This window comes from Apteryx rowi, unplaced genomic scaffold (assembly GCF_003343035.1).
Source record: "Apteryx rowi isolate R43461 unplaced genomic scaffold, aptRow1 scaffold_54, whole genome shotgun sequence".
Lineage (NCBI taxonomy): Eukaryota > Metazoa > Chordata > Aves > Apterygiformes > Apterygidae > Apteryx > Apteryx rowi.
In genome coordinates, this window is record NW_020450805.1 from 2072176 (window position 1) to 2090179 (window position 18004).

Consider the following 18004-nt stretch of genomic DNA (forward strand, 5'->3'; position numbering starts at 1 on the left):
GATGTTGGAGGGAATTTCATCTCTGCTTTAGAGAGGGAAGGGTTGAATTGCTTCCTGCCTCTTGGCATCATTTTGGTCATCCATACTCTAATGATTTCCTCTAGGTACCTACAGGGGATTTGTGATTTTAAATAGTCATAGAATTAATCCAAGCTTTGGACTAGTAGTAAAATTGTACATTCTGCATGATCTTGTTTCATCAGCGTGCAATTTGGGTGTTAAAGTGTGGGGAAGGAGGAAGCAGGGAAGGGCAGTGGAAAAGGCCACTTACAGGAAGATATAAAATAATGCTGCCTTTCTTGATTTGACTTACTCATTTCCTGCTTTTTAGCTCACCAGCATTTTACTTTTCTGAGGTGTACAAATATTGTGCATGCACTATATAGGAAGGCAGTAAAAGCTACACCAACTTATATACCATCTTTTGTGCAGCTTAGTAATGTTGCCCTCTCCCACTCCAGTTAAAATTAGCAATTAACATCTGTTGTATTGTGGGGAGGGTTTGTGGTTTCCATCCTGCTTTGTTTCACAGGTACTTTTTATTTAAATGTCTTTTCTTAGCTAACTGTGCACCACCGTGCCAAAATGGAGGGATATGCCTGCGACCTCAGCTTTGTGTGTGTAAACCGGGAACGAAAGGTAATTCCTGTGAGGATACAGTCATGCAAGACACATCTTCCACTGGAGGCCGGAGCCCTGTGGTTCCCCCATGGCCCATACCCCAGCAGGCTGCCCAGCAGACCTTCTCCCAGAAGGTGCAGGTCCCACCGAAGGTTGGCCCGATGACTCAGATGGCATTCACCATCAAGCAGAAGCCTCCTGTTGGGTTACCTCAACAAATGCAACCACTGTAAGTATTTTCTTTGCTTTCAAAGAGGTCCAAAATGTTAGATTTATAAAATACTGTTCCTTGCAAGTGTTCCCAAACAGCAGTTGGAAATTGGAAATTTACACAGATTTTTTTTTAAGAGCTTTTTGTTTTAATTCTCAGACTTAAGTGTCTTTCTCGATTTATATTACTTATGAAACAGATCTCCTCATGGGAGGAGAATATCCTGTAATGTCAGTCAGCTTTACTTTCCTTGTAGAATGACAATGGTCTACTAATTTCAGAGGAGTTATTCTTCACTTACACTGACTTCTTGAGTTTTAACTGTGAACAAAGTCTGATATGAACTTTCAACACCCCACATAAATGAGGAGAGTAAGATTTGGCGCTTATATTGCAAACGGAAGAGAGAAACCAGAAAACAATACATTTTCTGTTTTGCAAATGTTTATGATTTCACAACAATGGATACCTCTGCTTGCTTGCATTTGAGGTTCACGACTGTATCTGCCTGCCATAGAGAGCAAAGAAACACCCCTATTTTTGAAGACCTCTTTCTCCTCCCCCCGCCCCCCCCGGCCTCTTCAGTGACTGGTAGCTTAGACAGACTTTTTGACATTAGTTTCCTTAGCTTAAATACTTCAAGAGTCTGAAATTTCTCTAACTATAATGTTAGTTTGTATTAATCTGTCTGACCTTAGCTGGTTTCAGGGCTGCATTTGATTTGGAGGAGACAAGGGGGTGGAGATCAGGTTGAATGGGGATAGTTTTAGGTGTCTGCAGCAACTAATGTCCTTCCAATGTCAAATGAAGTTGGTGACAAAAAGTGCTCCCCACCCCGTAACAGGTGTTGCTTTTGGATAGCTGTGAGCAGAGTGCAGTCTGCCTAGCACTTCTAGCCTGGAGAGCAAGATAATCAGGACTGGGAAATAAGCTGCGTTTTCCCATGCCCAGAACTGTAAGAAATGAATTCGGAAGGGCAGTTTGTGATTACAGGAGACTGCACCTGAGTAGTTAATAGGTTTCTGACAACAAAGTATATTGGGCTTCCTCTCTCCAAAGTCTCTTTTAAGAATGGAGATCACTAGGCACTGCCAATGACTTTCAGTGTGGTAAGAGATGTTCAGGTCTGGTTTTATTAGGCTCTCTCCTCCTAAACCTTTCCAGTTCCTTTTCCTGGTATTCTGGTTCATCTAACTGTGCAGCCACAAGCCAAGCCAGGTTAATGTAAGTCTTATGTAATAGGAAGAGTGTCTTACCTGGGTTCCCTTGAGGTTATTAATCCTAAGCCAATACATTCTTTGAGGTCTTTATGGACAAATTCATCCACAGTCCTGAAGGACACCCAGTTGCCACCCAATTCGAGTATTTTGCAGCTCTCTGAGCCCAGTTCACTCCTGTCAGTGAAGCAGAGTTATTGGAGTGACTAATGTGAAGGGGAAATTACCACTAAAATCAGCAGACTTTTCTCTGTTCCCTCCCGTACAGGTCAGCAGGACTGATAATCCTCAGCACCTGGCTTCTCTGCTTAGCCCCACAAAGTGTGGTATAGCAAATCAGTACAGAAAAGGCCAGATAATTCCTGTATTATCAGTAGTGATTCCTGTAGGCTGTGGAATATGTCTTCTTCCACTCTGCCAGACATTCTCATTCTTCCTTTTCTGAGAAAGGCCAGATGTCCAGATTGGATAGTAAAATATACTTTTAAAGATTCTATCTATTCTTGCCTGAAGGAATCTGTCATCTTCTAATAACTGGTGACAGGCAGGGCAAAACCTGACTTGGAACACCTAAGTAAGCTCCTGGAGGAGGCTTGTCTCTCAAGCACTTCTTTTACCATCCTTTGACAATTCTTATGTTTTGTATGTGAATGCAACTTTTCCAACTTCAGTGACTGAGATGTGTTCTTCCATGTCATCTTAGGATCACGGTGGCAGTATTATCATGGCATAGATACTGTGATATAGCAGTGAAGCAAGAAATTCACTTATTTTTTCCCCAGAGCTTTTTCTTTGGGGGGTGGGAGAGGGATAACAGGGTGCTAGAGAGAGAAAGAGAGAGAGAGAGATTAATTTCCTGAAATAGCTTGGATTTAGAACACACGCAGGCATGTAGCGCCAGCAAAGTTTGTCGTAGCCCTGGGCTGAGGAGGGATACTATCAGGTAGAATGTCTCATCTTGGAAGAATGTTAGCAAAAGATGAAGATGGCTGTAGTTGAAAACAAGTGGTATGTGTCTCAGAAATAAAAATCCGTTTCTTATTGGAACCTCTTGGGAATTCTTATCTCAATAACAGACGTGCTTGTGGTCCTGGATTTCTGTGATAGCTTTCCAGTAACTCTGAGTGTCTCCACATCTGACTCCCTTGCTTGTTGGCAACAGTATAGTTCCAACAGCTTGATTTTCTGCATTGCCAGCTGTGGGAGCAGAAAAAAAAAAGTATATATATATTTCCAATATAGTTTTGGAAATGGGTATCAGAAAGAGTACAGCATTCATCAGCTGGAGCTCAGTAATGCACTGAAGTCTCACAGCACTGCCACTTCAGTGAGTAGCAACCTCTTTTAGGAGGCAATTATTGACATAACTTGAAAGTTTCCTCTTGTGCTGGGCAGACCAGAGCTTCACTGTCCATCAAAGGAGAGGTGAATGCACAGACTTTGTGACAGAATTGGGCTTATCAACATGTCCCATGCACCTAGAAATATTTCCTAGGTTCCTCCAAAACTGTATTCCTGGATCTAGCCCTGTGCTATTACAGGCAAGCACACAATCATAATTTTCATGAATCTGATCAACTTGTATCTTAAATGTTTTTTTTCCTCCTGTTGAAGGGTGAAGTATTCCTTCTATTAGCTCCCCAATTGCTACTAATTGAATAAAGACATAGATGAGGTAAGTATGAACCTAGGTAATAAACTGACTGAGAGAAGAATTGGGCACACACTGTTTTAACTCAGTTGAAATCAGCAATGTGGAACAGTTGTAACTGAAAATGAAATTCATTCATTCTTGCTTTGGTTTGTCAAAAGATATTGACTTTGTGTTGTACAGACCTCTTGGCTGAGCTCTACTACTGCTGTTTTAGTTATTTAATTTCCTGTCCTGTGTACTAGTTCTTTTTTATATCTTTGGCTTTATGTAGTTTATTTTTTAGAACAGGTAGTTCCAAGATTGATTTGCATGACTGTTGCCCAGGTGATAGTCCAAAAAAAGATTAGAGGAATGCTATCTTTGTTTTCTGAAGGTTAATGCCTGGTGTAGGAATAAATATCTCTGGAGGACATCCATTTTCATTACTATTGTGGGAGTTCCTTTTACTAAAGGTTTACAGAAAAAAATTCTGCTCCCTACCCAGTAGGGCATTGCACTTAAACTTAGTCTAGAGGTCTGTTAAAAATATTTTGTAGAAGCTGTTTTTGACAGAAGATTGGACTTCTGGCTGCAGCTTTTTACCACTCCCTGCCCCTGCACCACCATCACCACACACACAGAAATGGAAAGTGTTTTTTAGAAAGCAGTGACTTTGGCAGGGGTGCATGTGTGTTAGAATCTGAGAAAAATTTCGATTGGAAGTGACCTCTGAAGGTAAACTGGCCCCAACCCTGTGCTTAAAGCAGGGTCAGCTAGAACAGGTTGCTCAGTGCTTTATGCACTGAGCTTTGAGTATTTGTAAGGTTGCAAGGGTGGCACTCCCACAACACCTCGGGGCTCCTGTTGCAGTGTTTGACCACCCTCAGGGTGAAAAAGAAATTTCCTTATCTAGTTGGAATCCACCTTTGGATTATTGTCCTTTGTCCTTTTGCTGTATGCCTCTGGAAAGTCTGGCTCCATCTTCTCCATATATTCTTAAGAGGAAGTTGTAGATTACAATAAGATCCCTTTGAGCTGCCTTTTCTTGGAGCTGAAAAAAAACTCATCTCCCTCAGTCTCTCCTTGTAAGTTACATGCTCCAGCTCCTGACCATCTTGGTGGCCCTCTGCTGGGCTCAGTCCACTATGTTAGTGTCTTTCCTCATTTGGGGAGCCCATAACTGGACACGGTACTTGATGTGGTCTCACAAGTGTCAAATAGAGGGGAATAATCAGTCCTTTGATCTGTCCCTTTGCCATGGGAAATGCTGCTGACTCATGTTCAGCTTGTCCATGAGGATCCTTGTCTGCAGAGCTGCTTTCCAGCCATTTGAGCACCAGGCTGGTACTGTTCCACAAGGTTGTTTTATCTCAGATACAGGGCTTTACATTGGCCTTTGAACTTCATGAGCCCCTTTCTCCAGCCTGTCAAAGTCCCTCTGCTCTCCAGTGTAACAACTACTCCCTGAAATTGGTATTGTCTGCCTTCTTGCTGAGACTGTGTTTTGTCCCATTGTCTGGGTCATTAATAAAGATATTGAACAATATCAGCCTCGGTGTCAATTTCTAAGGAAAACAGCTAGTAACCTACTTAACCTCCTGAGAATTGGATTTTATATCACTGAGCACCACCCTTTAAGCCTGGCAGTCCAGCCAGTTTTTCACCCATCTTATAAATCACTTTTCCAATTCATATTTCATATTTTTTTTTCCGTAAGGGACTACAGGAGACTGTGTGAAAGGCCTTGCTAAAGTCAGGTTAAAAACATTCATCACTTTCCTCATCCCCTGAGCCAGTCATCTCATCATAGAAGGCAAAAATTAAAAAAAACAAAAACAACAAAAAACCCTCAACTTTAATCCAAGGTAAAACTAGAATGTCTGTGATGACTTCTTAAAGTTGTAGTTCAGTTGTTTTCATTCTCTGTTGGTGAGATTATATTTCTACTCAAAGCCAGAAACCCATGTAATAAAATGCCTCCCTTCCTCAGGAGAAGAGACTATCTTGTCTCTTGGGATACACAGCAGAGCTGGAGCTGGAAGCAACTGAACTATAACTCCAGTGATGACACCCTGCACTATCTTGCAAAATGAAAAATTTCAGTTTTAGCAGAATATTCCATATTAATATTCTTAAATCAGAATTTTTTTCTTTTTTCAGTGCAACTCAGCATATATGGCCAGTTACCATACTACCATGTAAGGACACATTCTTTTTGAGAATGTCATTGTAGCCTTTCCTTCCACAATACCAGCAAATTGAACACACTCCACAAGGTAGACTCAACTTCTTAATTAACTTGTCATCAAGTTATTTTCTTTGAGTGGTACTGGAATATATTCATGCTAACATCTGTTAGTAACAGCAAAATATAGACATAACAATGTAGACGTACTCCATGTGTGTAGAAATCATTGCCTCTGCTTTTCAGGAAAGTAAATTGCTTCTATATCTGTACTGATGCTTAAGTTGAAAACGATACTGTAAGCCACCATTCCAAACCATAGCATTTTCCAAGGTGTTTTTTCTAGCTCAGATGAACTGTGCCTGGCCATTTAGCGCTTGCATGAGGAAGTGTAGCAATTATGTCCAACTTTTATGATGAATTTTCAATGTTACTTGTCACTGTTGCTTATTGGTACATGGTCTTCCAGCGCTGCCTTTCCAGGGTAGCTTGAGAATAGTGACAAATAGCGATATATTTCAAAACTGTGTTTGTCCACACCTATCTTCACCCTTGACCCTCAGATTCCCTTTACCTCTTCAGCCCTGTGATGGTATCCAATATAGGAGCTGCAGAAGATGCAGGCATTTAAATGATTACCAATTTCTAATTACTTTGCCATCTAGCAGCAAGCAATAAAGATCTACAAGATGTCAGAACTTTAATGATTGCTTTTACTGGAAGAACTTTACTGATGGCAAAAATTTGCAAAGTATTAAGAAAACTAGACAAGCCAAGAAAAGATGATCTAACCAAATATTTAACTGCATTGAGGAGCTGTTTCGAAAGAGCATCAGAGGAGATCTGATTACTTTGCGACCTGGAGGTATAGAGAAACCACTTTTTCTGGTTCGTTTTATTCGAAAGCATAACAATTTATTTCTGGACAAAGGAACAAAATAATGATTTTACTCATACTGGGGTAAGTCCAGAGTTGGATAACTTCTTAAATCAGTACTTGATGTAAACCTGCAAGGATATCAAAAGTTAAAAATCTCTATTTTGGGAATCCATATCATGAAATGTGTGGGGAAAAAATAGTAGCTGCCTGCTAAAATATTCAGGTGCTCTTATTGGTACTACTGAGGACCCTGATGTCAAAAGCTCCATAGATTAGGTAATCAGTTTAATTAAAGTGCTTGAGATCCCATCTTTATGTCACAAGTAGAATGGCTTAATCTCAGGAGATGTCTGTCTCTTTGCAGAGGAAGTCAACATGTCTGTCTGTCTATCTATGGAAAACAGAAAATCCAAGACAATAAAGGACTTCCAGGACACAAGGGAGGGGAAACATGAGATGACCTGTTTTGTACTATCTGGGAAATCTGAAGAGCAAACTTGTAGAAATGCAGCATAGAATTCAGTTTAAAACTTTTAAAGTTTTATTAATGCCTCTTTATAGTACTGAAAGAAATTTGCATGTCTATTACTGTGTATCACAGTATCTTTGTGTTTGGAATGCAAAAAAGATCGTATCTGCTGTTTCTTTTCTCTGTATTCATGGCAGTAGGGTCAACAAAAACGTATCTCTTTGTTAATCTGGTGATTAATGAAGTGGAAAACGAATCCAAGTGGCTGCTTCTCTGGAGATTAGAGGCAGTCATACTTTTCCATAGCCTGATTTTCCTGTTTGTTTAGTATAGTCATCCTCGTTTCTGAAGTCAGATGAAAGCACAAAGAAAGGGTGAACAGGGAATGCACTACTCAAAAGATAAGAATGAAGAGTAAACACAACAGAGGTCCCTCAAAAATAGGACATGCGACAAGAAAGCCAGCAGTTCTGTAAGGAAGTCTGGGCTTTGCCCCTGTAAAGATCAGTAAATAAAAAGTTGCTAAAGGAACACAGTTTAATAGGAGATGGATCCATTTGGAGATGTAAATAGCAAGGGGAGCAAATTAGGTGGTGTTCAAGATTGTAGGTTTATTTGTACCCCACAGACTTATTCAGAAGGCCAGGGGATATGGAGGAGGTAACTGGAGAGTGCCTTCTTTTCCCTAAAAGTTTTGACTTGTCATGAGAGTTGCTACCCAGAGAGTGAAAAGTCAAAAGCTGCATGGTGACCCAGTAGCTGCTATTTGTTCTCAGATCCTGGCTTCCCTTCTGTTGAGTGCTGCTGATAGAAGCTGTCAATACTGGTAGGCAGCTAAGGCTGAGTAAGTCTCCGATATATGGTGTAATATCTGACAATGGTTAGCAGTGGGTTTTACACGTAGCTTAATCACAAAAGCACTGTCTATTTGGCAGACTCAAGATCAATGCATGCTAACTTGCTGTCCTTCAGAGAAAGAAGAAARGTGTGGAGATGCATCATGTGAAATGTGTGGAAAGGGATTTTTATTCTGTCAAGTATGGTAGGAGCAGAGACAGCAGAGACATTCTAGTCATAATGAAGAACAATTCTCCTTGTTGATGAGTAGAAAGTGAAACTACCTCTGAACCCACAGAGGGAAGGACAGTTCCTGGTGATGAAGGGAAAACTGAAAGTAGCCACCCACCACAGTGTACATGAGGAAAAAGGCTATACCTCAGCTACTGGCTGAGTAAGTGCATAATGGAAAAGGAAGGGTAGGTTCTCCAATTGTAAGGTGAAGAAATAATTAGAAGTGATTTACAGAATGCCTGAGAATGTTTGTTAATAGTGGAGAGCTTTTTCTTTGTCAGCAGCAAAACTGCATCTTGGATGGGGTTTCACCCTACCCCCCCCCCCAAAGATAAGTGAACTGTTCCATTCCCCACTTCCACTCTGGCAGGCTAAAAGTAGCTGTCAGGCTTTCAAAACAAGTTGCATACTAAAACCAAAAACTATCCTGATAGAGGTTATGAAAGGGTGATTAAGGAAGTCATATGACTAATATGATTCGTATGTTTTAACAAGCAGTGAGACAGTATTGCTAGTATCCTTGCACTGTATTCTAGGACAATCCATAAAGTGATCTTTCTGCAGGAGTGCCAGATGCCATCCTGAGGCTGCAGGGAGAAAGTAATATGCAACATCTAGTAGTCCACCAGTCCAGTCCTGGATGGAGGGAGATTCTTCTAAGGTTCTGTGTTGTCAAATCTCACATGAAATTCACTTATCTTAAATAGTCCCACAGACTTGCTGTTTGAGTTCTTAAGGAAAGTATCTTTTTCTCTTGTCCCACATTTTCTGTGGGAACTATAAAAAAAGAAATGAGAGTTGAATGCTTTGCCAGTTCTTTGCCCCATTTGCTCTGTTAACATACAGTGCTTTCTACAAGAGGTCTTCACCTATGTTAAAAACAAACTCCACTTACTTGCAGTGTGGAGACCTTTGAGGCAATCAAATGCTTTGTCTTACACTGCTAAGAAAATAAGTAAAAGTTTCCACAACAGAGCAGCCTGGGCTGCCCAGTACCAGAGGCACACAAATCTAAGGAGACTTGTAAATCTGACGAAATCCAGGTAGGATGGGTAGTTTTGATGCTCTCTTTGAGCATGGAAGGCTTCAGCATTGTCTTTGGGCTGTGTCTTTAAGAAACTTCAGCTGGAGTTTAAGAAACTGTTCAGCTGGAATTTCTTGTGTTTCAGCTTGTGCCCATTGCCTCCTGTCCTGGCATGGGACACCACTGAGAAGAGGCTGACTGGGTCGTCTTTACTCTCTCCCATCAGATACTTATAAACATTAATTGGATCTCCCCTGAGCCTTCACCTCTCCAGGCTAAACAGTCCTAGCTCTYTCAGCCTCTCCTCATATGGGAGTTGCTGCAGTCCCTTCATCACCTTTGTGGCCCTCTGCTTGACTCACTCCAGTAAATTCATGTCTGTCTTATACTGGGGAGCCTAGAATTGGATGCAGCGCTCCAGATGTGGTCTCACCAGGGCTGACCAGAGGGGAAGATTCACCTCCCTTGACCTGCTGGCAACACTGCCTAATGCAGCCCAGGATACTGTTGGCCTTCTTTGCCTGAGGGCATGGTGCTTGCCCATGTTCAACTTGTTGCCCACCAGGAACCCTATGTCCTTCTCTGCAAAGCTGTTCTACAGCTGGTCGTCCCTCAGCCTGTACTGGTGCCTGGGGCGATTCCTCCCCAGGGACAGGACTCTGCCCTTCCCTGTGTTGAGCTTCATGAGGTTCCTCTCTGCCTATTTCTCCAGCCTGTTGAGGTTCCTTTGAATGGCAGCAGAGCGCTGTGGTATATCAGTCACTGCTCCTAGTTTAGTATTGTCTCTGAGCTTGCTGAGGGTGCATTTGGTCCCACCATCCAGGTCATTAATGAAGAGGTTAAACAGTGCTGGCCCCAGTATCAACCCCTGGGGAACATAACTAGTGCCACTGATTGCCACCCTCTGAGCCTGGAAGGTCAGCCAGTTTTCAGTTCACCTCACTGCCCACTTATCTAGCCTGTACTTCATCAGCTTGTCTATGAGGACAGGAGACAGTGTTAAAAGCCTTACTAAAGTCAAGGCAGACAATATTCACTGCCCTCCCCTCATCCACCAAGGCAGTCATCTCATCACAGAAGGTTATCAGATTCGCCAAGCACAATTTTCCCCTTTGTAAATCCATGCTGGCTACTCCCAGTCACCTTCCTGTCTTTCATGTGTCTGCAAGTAGTATCTGGGACTAGTTGCTCCAGCATGTTTCCAGAGATCGAGGTGAGGCTGATCAGCCTGTAGTTCCCTGGATCTTCATGCTTGCCCTTCGTGAAGATAGGGGTGACATTTGCTTTCTTCCAGTCCTCAGGCACCTCCCCCAGTTGCCATGACCTTCAAAGGATAATTGAGAGCCGCCTTGCAAAGATATTGGCCAGCTCTCTCTGCAGTCATGGGTGCATCCTGTCAGGGTTCATGGATTTTCTGTGTCCAGTTTAAGTGTTCCCTAACCTGATCCTTCTCTATGGAGGGTAAGTCTTCATTGCTCCAGACTTCCCCTCTGGTCTCAGGAGCTTGGAGTTCCTGAAGGCTGGTCTTACCAGTAAAGACCATGGCAAAGAAGGCATTGAGTACCTCTGCCTTTTCTGTGTTCTTTGTCATCAGGGCCCCACCCTGTTCAGCAGAGGGCCCACATTTTCCCTAGCCTTCCTTTTGCTGCTTATGTACTTACAGAAGCTTTCCTTGTTGCCTTTCATGTCTCTTGACAGTTTGAACTCCAGGTGGGATTTAGCTCTCCTAACCCCATTCGTGCATGCTCGGACAGCATCTCTATATTTCTCTTGGGTCACCTGTCACTGCTTCCACCTCTTCTATGCTTCCTTTTTATGTTTGAGTTTAGTCAGGAGCTCCTTGTTCATCCTCACAAGCCTTCTGCCGACTTTGCTTGATTTCCTGCTCTTTGGGATGGACTGTTCTTGAGCTTGGAGGAGGCGATCCTTGAATATCAACTAGTTCTCTTAGTCCACCCCGGAGGAAAAAGGTGTCTCCTATGGGATTCTTCCAAGCAGGTCCCTGAAGGGGCCAAAGTCTGCTCTGTGGTCCTGCTTTTTGCCCTGCTCCCTCCTCACAGAATCATGAACTCCACCATCTCCTGGGCACTGCAGGACTTTCACATCCCTGACCAGGTCTTCCTTTTTCATAAGTATGAGGTCTAGCAGAGCACCTTGTTTCCTCGGCTCCTCGATCACCTGTGTTAGGAAGTTGTCATCAGTGGATTCCAGAAACCTCCTGGATTGCTTGTGCCCTGGTGTGCTGTCCCTCCAGCCAGTATCAGGGTGGCTAAAGTGCCCCATGAGGACCAGGGCCTGTGAACATGAAGCTTTTTCCAATTGTCGGAAGAAGGCTTTGTCTGTTTCTCCTTCCTGATCAGGTGGTTTCTGCTATAGAGCAGAAACCCACTGCAATGTCACCTGTGTTGGCCTGCCTGCTAATCCTGATCCATAAGCTCTTGCCTGGCCCCTCACCTGTCCCCAGGCAGAGCTCCATGCATCCCTGCTGCTCTCTCATGTGAACGGCAACTCCCCCTCCTCGTCTTCCCAGCCTGTCCTTCCTAAAGAGCCTGTATCCATCCATTGCAGCACTCTAGTTGTGTGAGCTATCCCACCACACGTCTGTGATCCCAATGAGATTGTAGCTCATTGTCATGTGGTAGAAAGTTTTTCTAAGCATTCAGAACACTTACTTGGTAAAAAAAGTTTGCTGTATTAGCTGTATTATTGTGATACCGAAATAATTATGCAACAATTTTGTACTTGGCTGAGACTTTTTACCCACTCAGATAAAAGGTAAGTTTGTTCCTCAAAGTGAACTACTGTGCAAAGACAGTGATGGGAAGTGGCTGAAATAAAAACAACATTTGGAGTAGCAGTTTTGTCTGGAGCTTAAAACTAATGGGAATCATTTTCATGTGTTTCCCCTTCTACAAAGCTGTGGGAATAGACTCCAGGAGTTGGATTTGGAGAACAAATGTCTAGTGTCAGAATATATTTGTACCTTTAACTTCTGAAGGAAGAATAACAATGTGGGAATAGGGTTTCTTGCTGATTTCTGATGTAGAAATATGATTTAACAATATTCTGTCCTTAGAAAAATCTAGCCTTTTTGTAAGTATTATAAAGATCAATGAACTGAGGACTTACGTCCTCTGTTTTAGGGATATTGAACTTGGAGAAATGATTTAGTAGGCTTGCAGATATGCCCACCTTCAGTCTTTGTATCTTGCTTAATATTTGATCTTCAGCTCTTAAAAATAAAATTAGCTGCTGGTAAGAGCTGATTTGTTTGTCTTAGAAATGAGTATAGATTTAGGAGATGCCTTACACTTCCAGCCCTTCTTGAGAATTCATTTTTAATAGCCTTATTAAATAAATAACAAATAACATAAAAGGAACATCTCTTCATGGGGTTAACTTAACTTTAGCATTTTGCTAGTATAGTAGATAACTAGATGGTTCAAGAATCTTCATTCACAGAATGCTGTGGGCTGTCCTTAGACAAGGCAGGTATATTTTTCAGGACTGGGCATGTTTGATTAATTACATGTACTTCATTGACTTCTCATTCTATGAATAGCCTGTTCTGCTCATGGTTTAGGATCCCCAAGAGACATATACTTCATCTGTAATAAACTTATTTTCTTCTTCAGTGCTAGAATCTGAATACTCTCTTTCACCAAGAAGCAGACTTTTTCCTACTGACAAGCAATTTCTACTTTACCTAAGCTCTGTAAAGCAGACATAATTTGTCATGCATCCTTGTACTTTGAGAAATTCCTCACAGAATTCTAAAAGTGGYGTTTTACACATTTAAGTGTGTACCTACCAAGAGGGTTTGTTCCTCATGTCTTCTTATTTTGAAGTTGGTTGTCACTGTCCATCAGTGTGTGATCAGAGACTGTTCTCTGTATGGCGATATTTAAGAAACGAGTCTGGATTTTGAAGAATGCTAGACAGTTGGAGAAAGTGGAATCTTCTACAGGTATTGTTCAACTGTTGACTGAGGCTTTATTACCAGCCAGTATTCTGTTGGAAGACTCTGCAGCAAATCCTTGTCAACCTCTCTAACAAATTTTCCCTTAGCAGATCATAGGGCCTTAAAGGAGAGACAGAGAGGTGCTGGAGGACTAGAAGATGGACTGTTAGCTAATTTGATGCCTCTAAGGTCCATAGTATTGTATGTGAACATGTCTTCTAGTGTGCTCAGAAGCACACAGCTGAGTCCTGACTATTTGACTTTAAGGAGTTAAGCAACTTCATACACTAAGCAAAGGACCTACTGTTATTTGGAAAGGACTCTTCACATGTGGTGTTGTAAGAGAATGACTACAGACTAATAGCTCACCAAATCGTAGTAATTATTGAAGATATATTCTCTGTGCATGAAAACAAAAGGCATCGTTTCTTCTGTTGAGACATGGAACTATCAGGCCAAAGGAAATACCAGCAATAAATCTGCCTTCATTATAGCTCTGTTTTGTTACTAGTGTAATCTATAGTTTTAAAAATACCTGCTTCAGCAGTGTGTCCAGAAAAAAAAATCTGTTCTGATAGGCTTGATATCTATTTTAATAATTTTTTGATTTTTTTAAAGTGCTCTTTATACAGAAAACTTACTATTCAACATCATCCAGCTCAGGAAAAAATGTTAGAGCCCATAAAATCACTGGATCATATTAAAAGGAATTTGTTATCAGTTTGGATGCTATCATAAATAATGCTTCTGACTTGTCAGGGTTTTTATCAGATTAAAATCAGTTTAAAGAAAAATAACAGTTTTGGATATTCTATGCAGTGTCTTAACTTTTTTTTTTTTTTTTTGACAAAGACGCAATTTTGTATGTGCTGTTTCAGGGGAATGAGTTTCAAAAGTAAAAAAATCTACTAAAAAGAAAGACAATACTAGTTCTTACTATTATGCCATTGGGCAGTAGGTGGCAAGCTTTGCTTTGCCTTCTACTTAGGGTTTCTTTTCATACTGTAGAATGCCAGAATTTTGAAAAGAGTGGTTTGAATTCACTGGAATATGTCACTTATTGGCAGCACATTTTTTGAATCATCTATTTTGTTCATTGTGAATAATTGTATTGAATGCTGAAGTGAACCCTCTGTTCCTCAAATGGCAGATGGACACAAGTCAGTACATGTGAGCTCTGTTGTATTCTCTTATGGCTTCAGTAGAAAGATTACTAATACACAAAATAAATTAAAAACAAATTAGTTGCAGTCATAGGCAACTCCAAATAATTTTCTTTATAGGATCTTCCTGTTCAAATTTTGTTGCAGAGCAGAAAGTCTCAAGCTGGAGGAGGGGAAGGAACGCTCTCTTTTAACATGATGTTTTCCTAACACGTGACTTATGTTTCTGCAACTAATATCTGAGAAGGAAAAATAACTGAATGTGTGTGGGGTTTTTTTTGTTGTTGTTGGTGGCTTCTTAGTGTGAACAAAAACTGCTTGTCTGGTATAATTCTCCTCTCAAACACAGCCTGCTCTGCTAATATGTGGAGTCAGGCTTGGGGGCAGTAAAACAACAGAAATGTGCCTAGCTAAAACTGAGGATGTGTAGAGGGGGAAATGCTTGAGTGCTTGTCCATTGGTACTTTCTGTTGTGGGTAGCTGTTTATACCCTTCTGTGCTCAGACTTCTTGCCTAGCAAAAATCACCTGACATCCGATGAATAGCAGCCCGATGTATGTTTGTACCAAAGGCATGCAGGGCCCATCATCTCTCCTACAGTGCAGTTCTGCTCAGCCATTACTTGACAAGTCAGATCCTCTGCTGTCCTCCAGAACAAATCTTTACCTGTTAGCCAGGTTAATTCTTTACTGAATTTCCCTCATAGTGAGTTAGAGTTCTTGCTTTGCTGCTCAAAGTTTTTTAAAAGTTTTAGATTAAAACAATTAACACCCCTGTCATTCTCTCTTACTCTCTTGTACGCTATAATAAAGAAAGGTCAGCAGTCTTGCATCTTCTTAAYGCCCCCAACTTAATAGTTAAGCATACTAAGATGGATTGTTATTTAATTATGTCATGTTAAGTTTACTGCACTTATCTCATCTGTAGTGTGGCAGAAGGATCCATCGAATGTCTTTCCCCTCCTCTGTTGTTCAGTCATGACTCAGCGGGGTTAGGAGGCCAGTACAGACAACTTTCATGACAACTAGAGGCAAGACAGCCTGAGTCAAAGATTTGCATCAGTCTCCAAGAGCTCACTGATTCCCAGAGCACCTCTCCAGTCTGTGTGTGTGTGTGGACTGTAACAAATGGTAACAAAAACGTATCCCCCATCAATGGTAAGGCAAGTAAAACCTGTTCAATGCCCCTTTTTACAGGGTGGATGAAAATTACTGTATCTTTCTATATTGGTTTCTCTTGTACCCAGAGTACTACATAGTATGCAGATAGAATATTGCTCAACCTGTAGAACTTCTAGATGAAAATTATCTGGTCTAATGGCTTCTTAGTGTTGACTGTCTCTTTGTTCTGTGACTTTTTTTCTGTTCTTCAATATGAAACAGATGCTGCAAGTTCCCCTTAAAGAAAGGGTCTGGCCTAGAAATCTTTCTAAGTTCTTTCTTGATGAACATGGATGGGAAGAATTAATTGAGATTTTCTTCTTTGGTCTTATCTTCTGTGTCTGCTCCTTTAATATTTGGGTTGCTTATTGGGTCTACAGAGTTTTGGGCAGGCTTTCCACTCATTAACTTTTTTTTTTTTTTAACTAGCTTCCCTTTTATGTTTATTCTTTTTTGAAACTGTGAACTGCTTTAGGGAATCTTTTGACTTTTGTTCCCCCTTCAAGGATGTTAACCCTAAGCATGTTGTGCTCACTGTTGCGGCATCTCTTCAGTAGTAGTATTTGAACTGGATCTTATACACAGGTTAGGCCAAACCAAAATTATGTTCTCCTCTTCTGAGTTCACTGGCTAGCTGATCTGTGAAAATGCTGCTAACTGCATGTAAAAATTTAGTTTTACTGTTGTGCTCCTGCTTGGGGGTAATGGAAATTTCCTATTACTATCATTTATTGTCTGTGTAGCTTCAGTGTAAATAGTAGCTGTCACCATGTTAGGTGGTGGGTCTTATGGTCTTAATGCTGTGTTTCCTGTACTTCAGATGGAAATTATAGTCCATGGAGATTCTGTGTTAGCGGTTAATATGATTAGTTTGCTGATCTAATTTGAGACACTAATCTTTGAGAAGTAGCATCACTCCTCCACCAGATAGTCTATCCTATCTTTTTCGTATCTAGAATATTTCACTGTTTCCTCTCTTCCTTCCTCCCCCTACCATTGCCTTCCTTTCCCAAGTTCCTAATATGCTTATGAAAGCTGGACATTTTAGTTTCTCCATTCTATTTCTTGGACTTTTAATGTTTCATGTAGAAGCATGTGTACCTCTCTGGTTTGATTTCCTTCTCTACCCTTATTCAAAAAGCATTCTGTTTGTTCTGGATGTTCCTCACTGTTACCTGTCCAGCTTCAGCTTCATTCCTTGCTCGAGAACACTGACTTCACTCAAAGTGTGGCTGCATCATTCAGAGCTGTATGCTTTATTTCCCAGTCTTCAGTGTAAAAATTCTCCTAGGATCTTCATAAGTGCCATCAAGCTGGTTCCGTTAAGCTTTAAATGAAGTCTATCTCCTTTGTAGAGCTTTCTCCATTCCAGTTTCTGATAAATCCAAAGTCCCCTGTATTTATACCATTTTCTGAGCCATGCAATGAAAATTGTCCACCTCTCTGGCTCCTTGTTTTTGCATACTGTTAGGCAAAAAATTCTAAGTTTTAGAGATGAGACAAATGTGCTCTCATTTGCTGCTTCAGCCAACACCTCTGGACAGCAGTATCGGAGTCTCGAATCCCTTTAGCTTCAAGTACTTTTTGAGTGTCGCTGCTTGTGGAAGAACAAAGGTAGGATTGCTTACTTTTCTCTGTATGGGTTTTGCACTGAGAGTGCTCTTTCCCTAGACCATTTCAGTGTTTTTAAAGCCTTTATATGCTTCTGGAACATGTATCAATCAGATGTAAACCTTGTACAATTGATAAATGCTCTGATCTTAATGACTTCTGATATGGATTCTGTTCTGGATTCTGCATGGTGAAGTGGATGGTTGTAGAATTGATGCCGCTATCAAATTGATTAATAATTGCTGTGTGCGGTTTTCTTTTTTCTTTTTTTTTTTTTTAATCTTTTGGTTGATCCTTTATCACTGCAATAACTCTGGTGTCTCTCTTGCTTCCTGCACCAGAACCTTGAAGCTCTAAAGTGGAGGACAACTGCTGGTCACCACAATCCCAGCTGTGCCTCCTTACTGTTCTGAACAGCTTTTGTGTTGTTATATAATGTCTGTTTGGGAATTCCAGCTGTTGCACATATGCAGATTCTTAACAAGAAGCCAACCACCTCCTTTTTTCACTATTGCAAAGGCTTTTCACTGCAGGGTATGTTTTGCATCCTGAAGTATTTCCCTTCTGCTACACCCTAGAGGGCTATATCTGTCTGTCTGTCTATCTATCTATCTATCTATTTTTTGGCATGGACTATTTAGGAATCCAGTGAATTCCAAAACTGGGTTGTCTTTTGATCTGCTTCTGGAAGTGAGATTATAAAGAGATGAAACCCACAGCTGTACACTCAGTACATTTCTAATGGGAATTCAGGCGATAAAGACTGAAGAGAATGAATTGCAGAAGGAAAAAGAGGTG

The 18004-nt window shown here is 41.1% G+C and overlaps 1 protein-coding gene across 1 annotated transcript in view; it reads left to right on the plus strand.

Moving 5' to 3' along the window:
- The first annotated feature begins 704 nt into the window (after positions 1–704).
- Positions 705–18004, plus strand: part of LTBP1 (latent transforming growth factor beta binding protein 1) — a 197372-nt gene continuing 180072 nt past the window's right edge. Inside the window, exon 1 of the mRNA XM_026081275.1 lies at positions 705–850. Coding sequence (XP_025937060.1) covers positions 783–850 — 68 coding nt within the window. The 5' untranslated portion in view covers positions 705–782. The remainder of the gene's footprint in view (positions 851–18004) is intronic.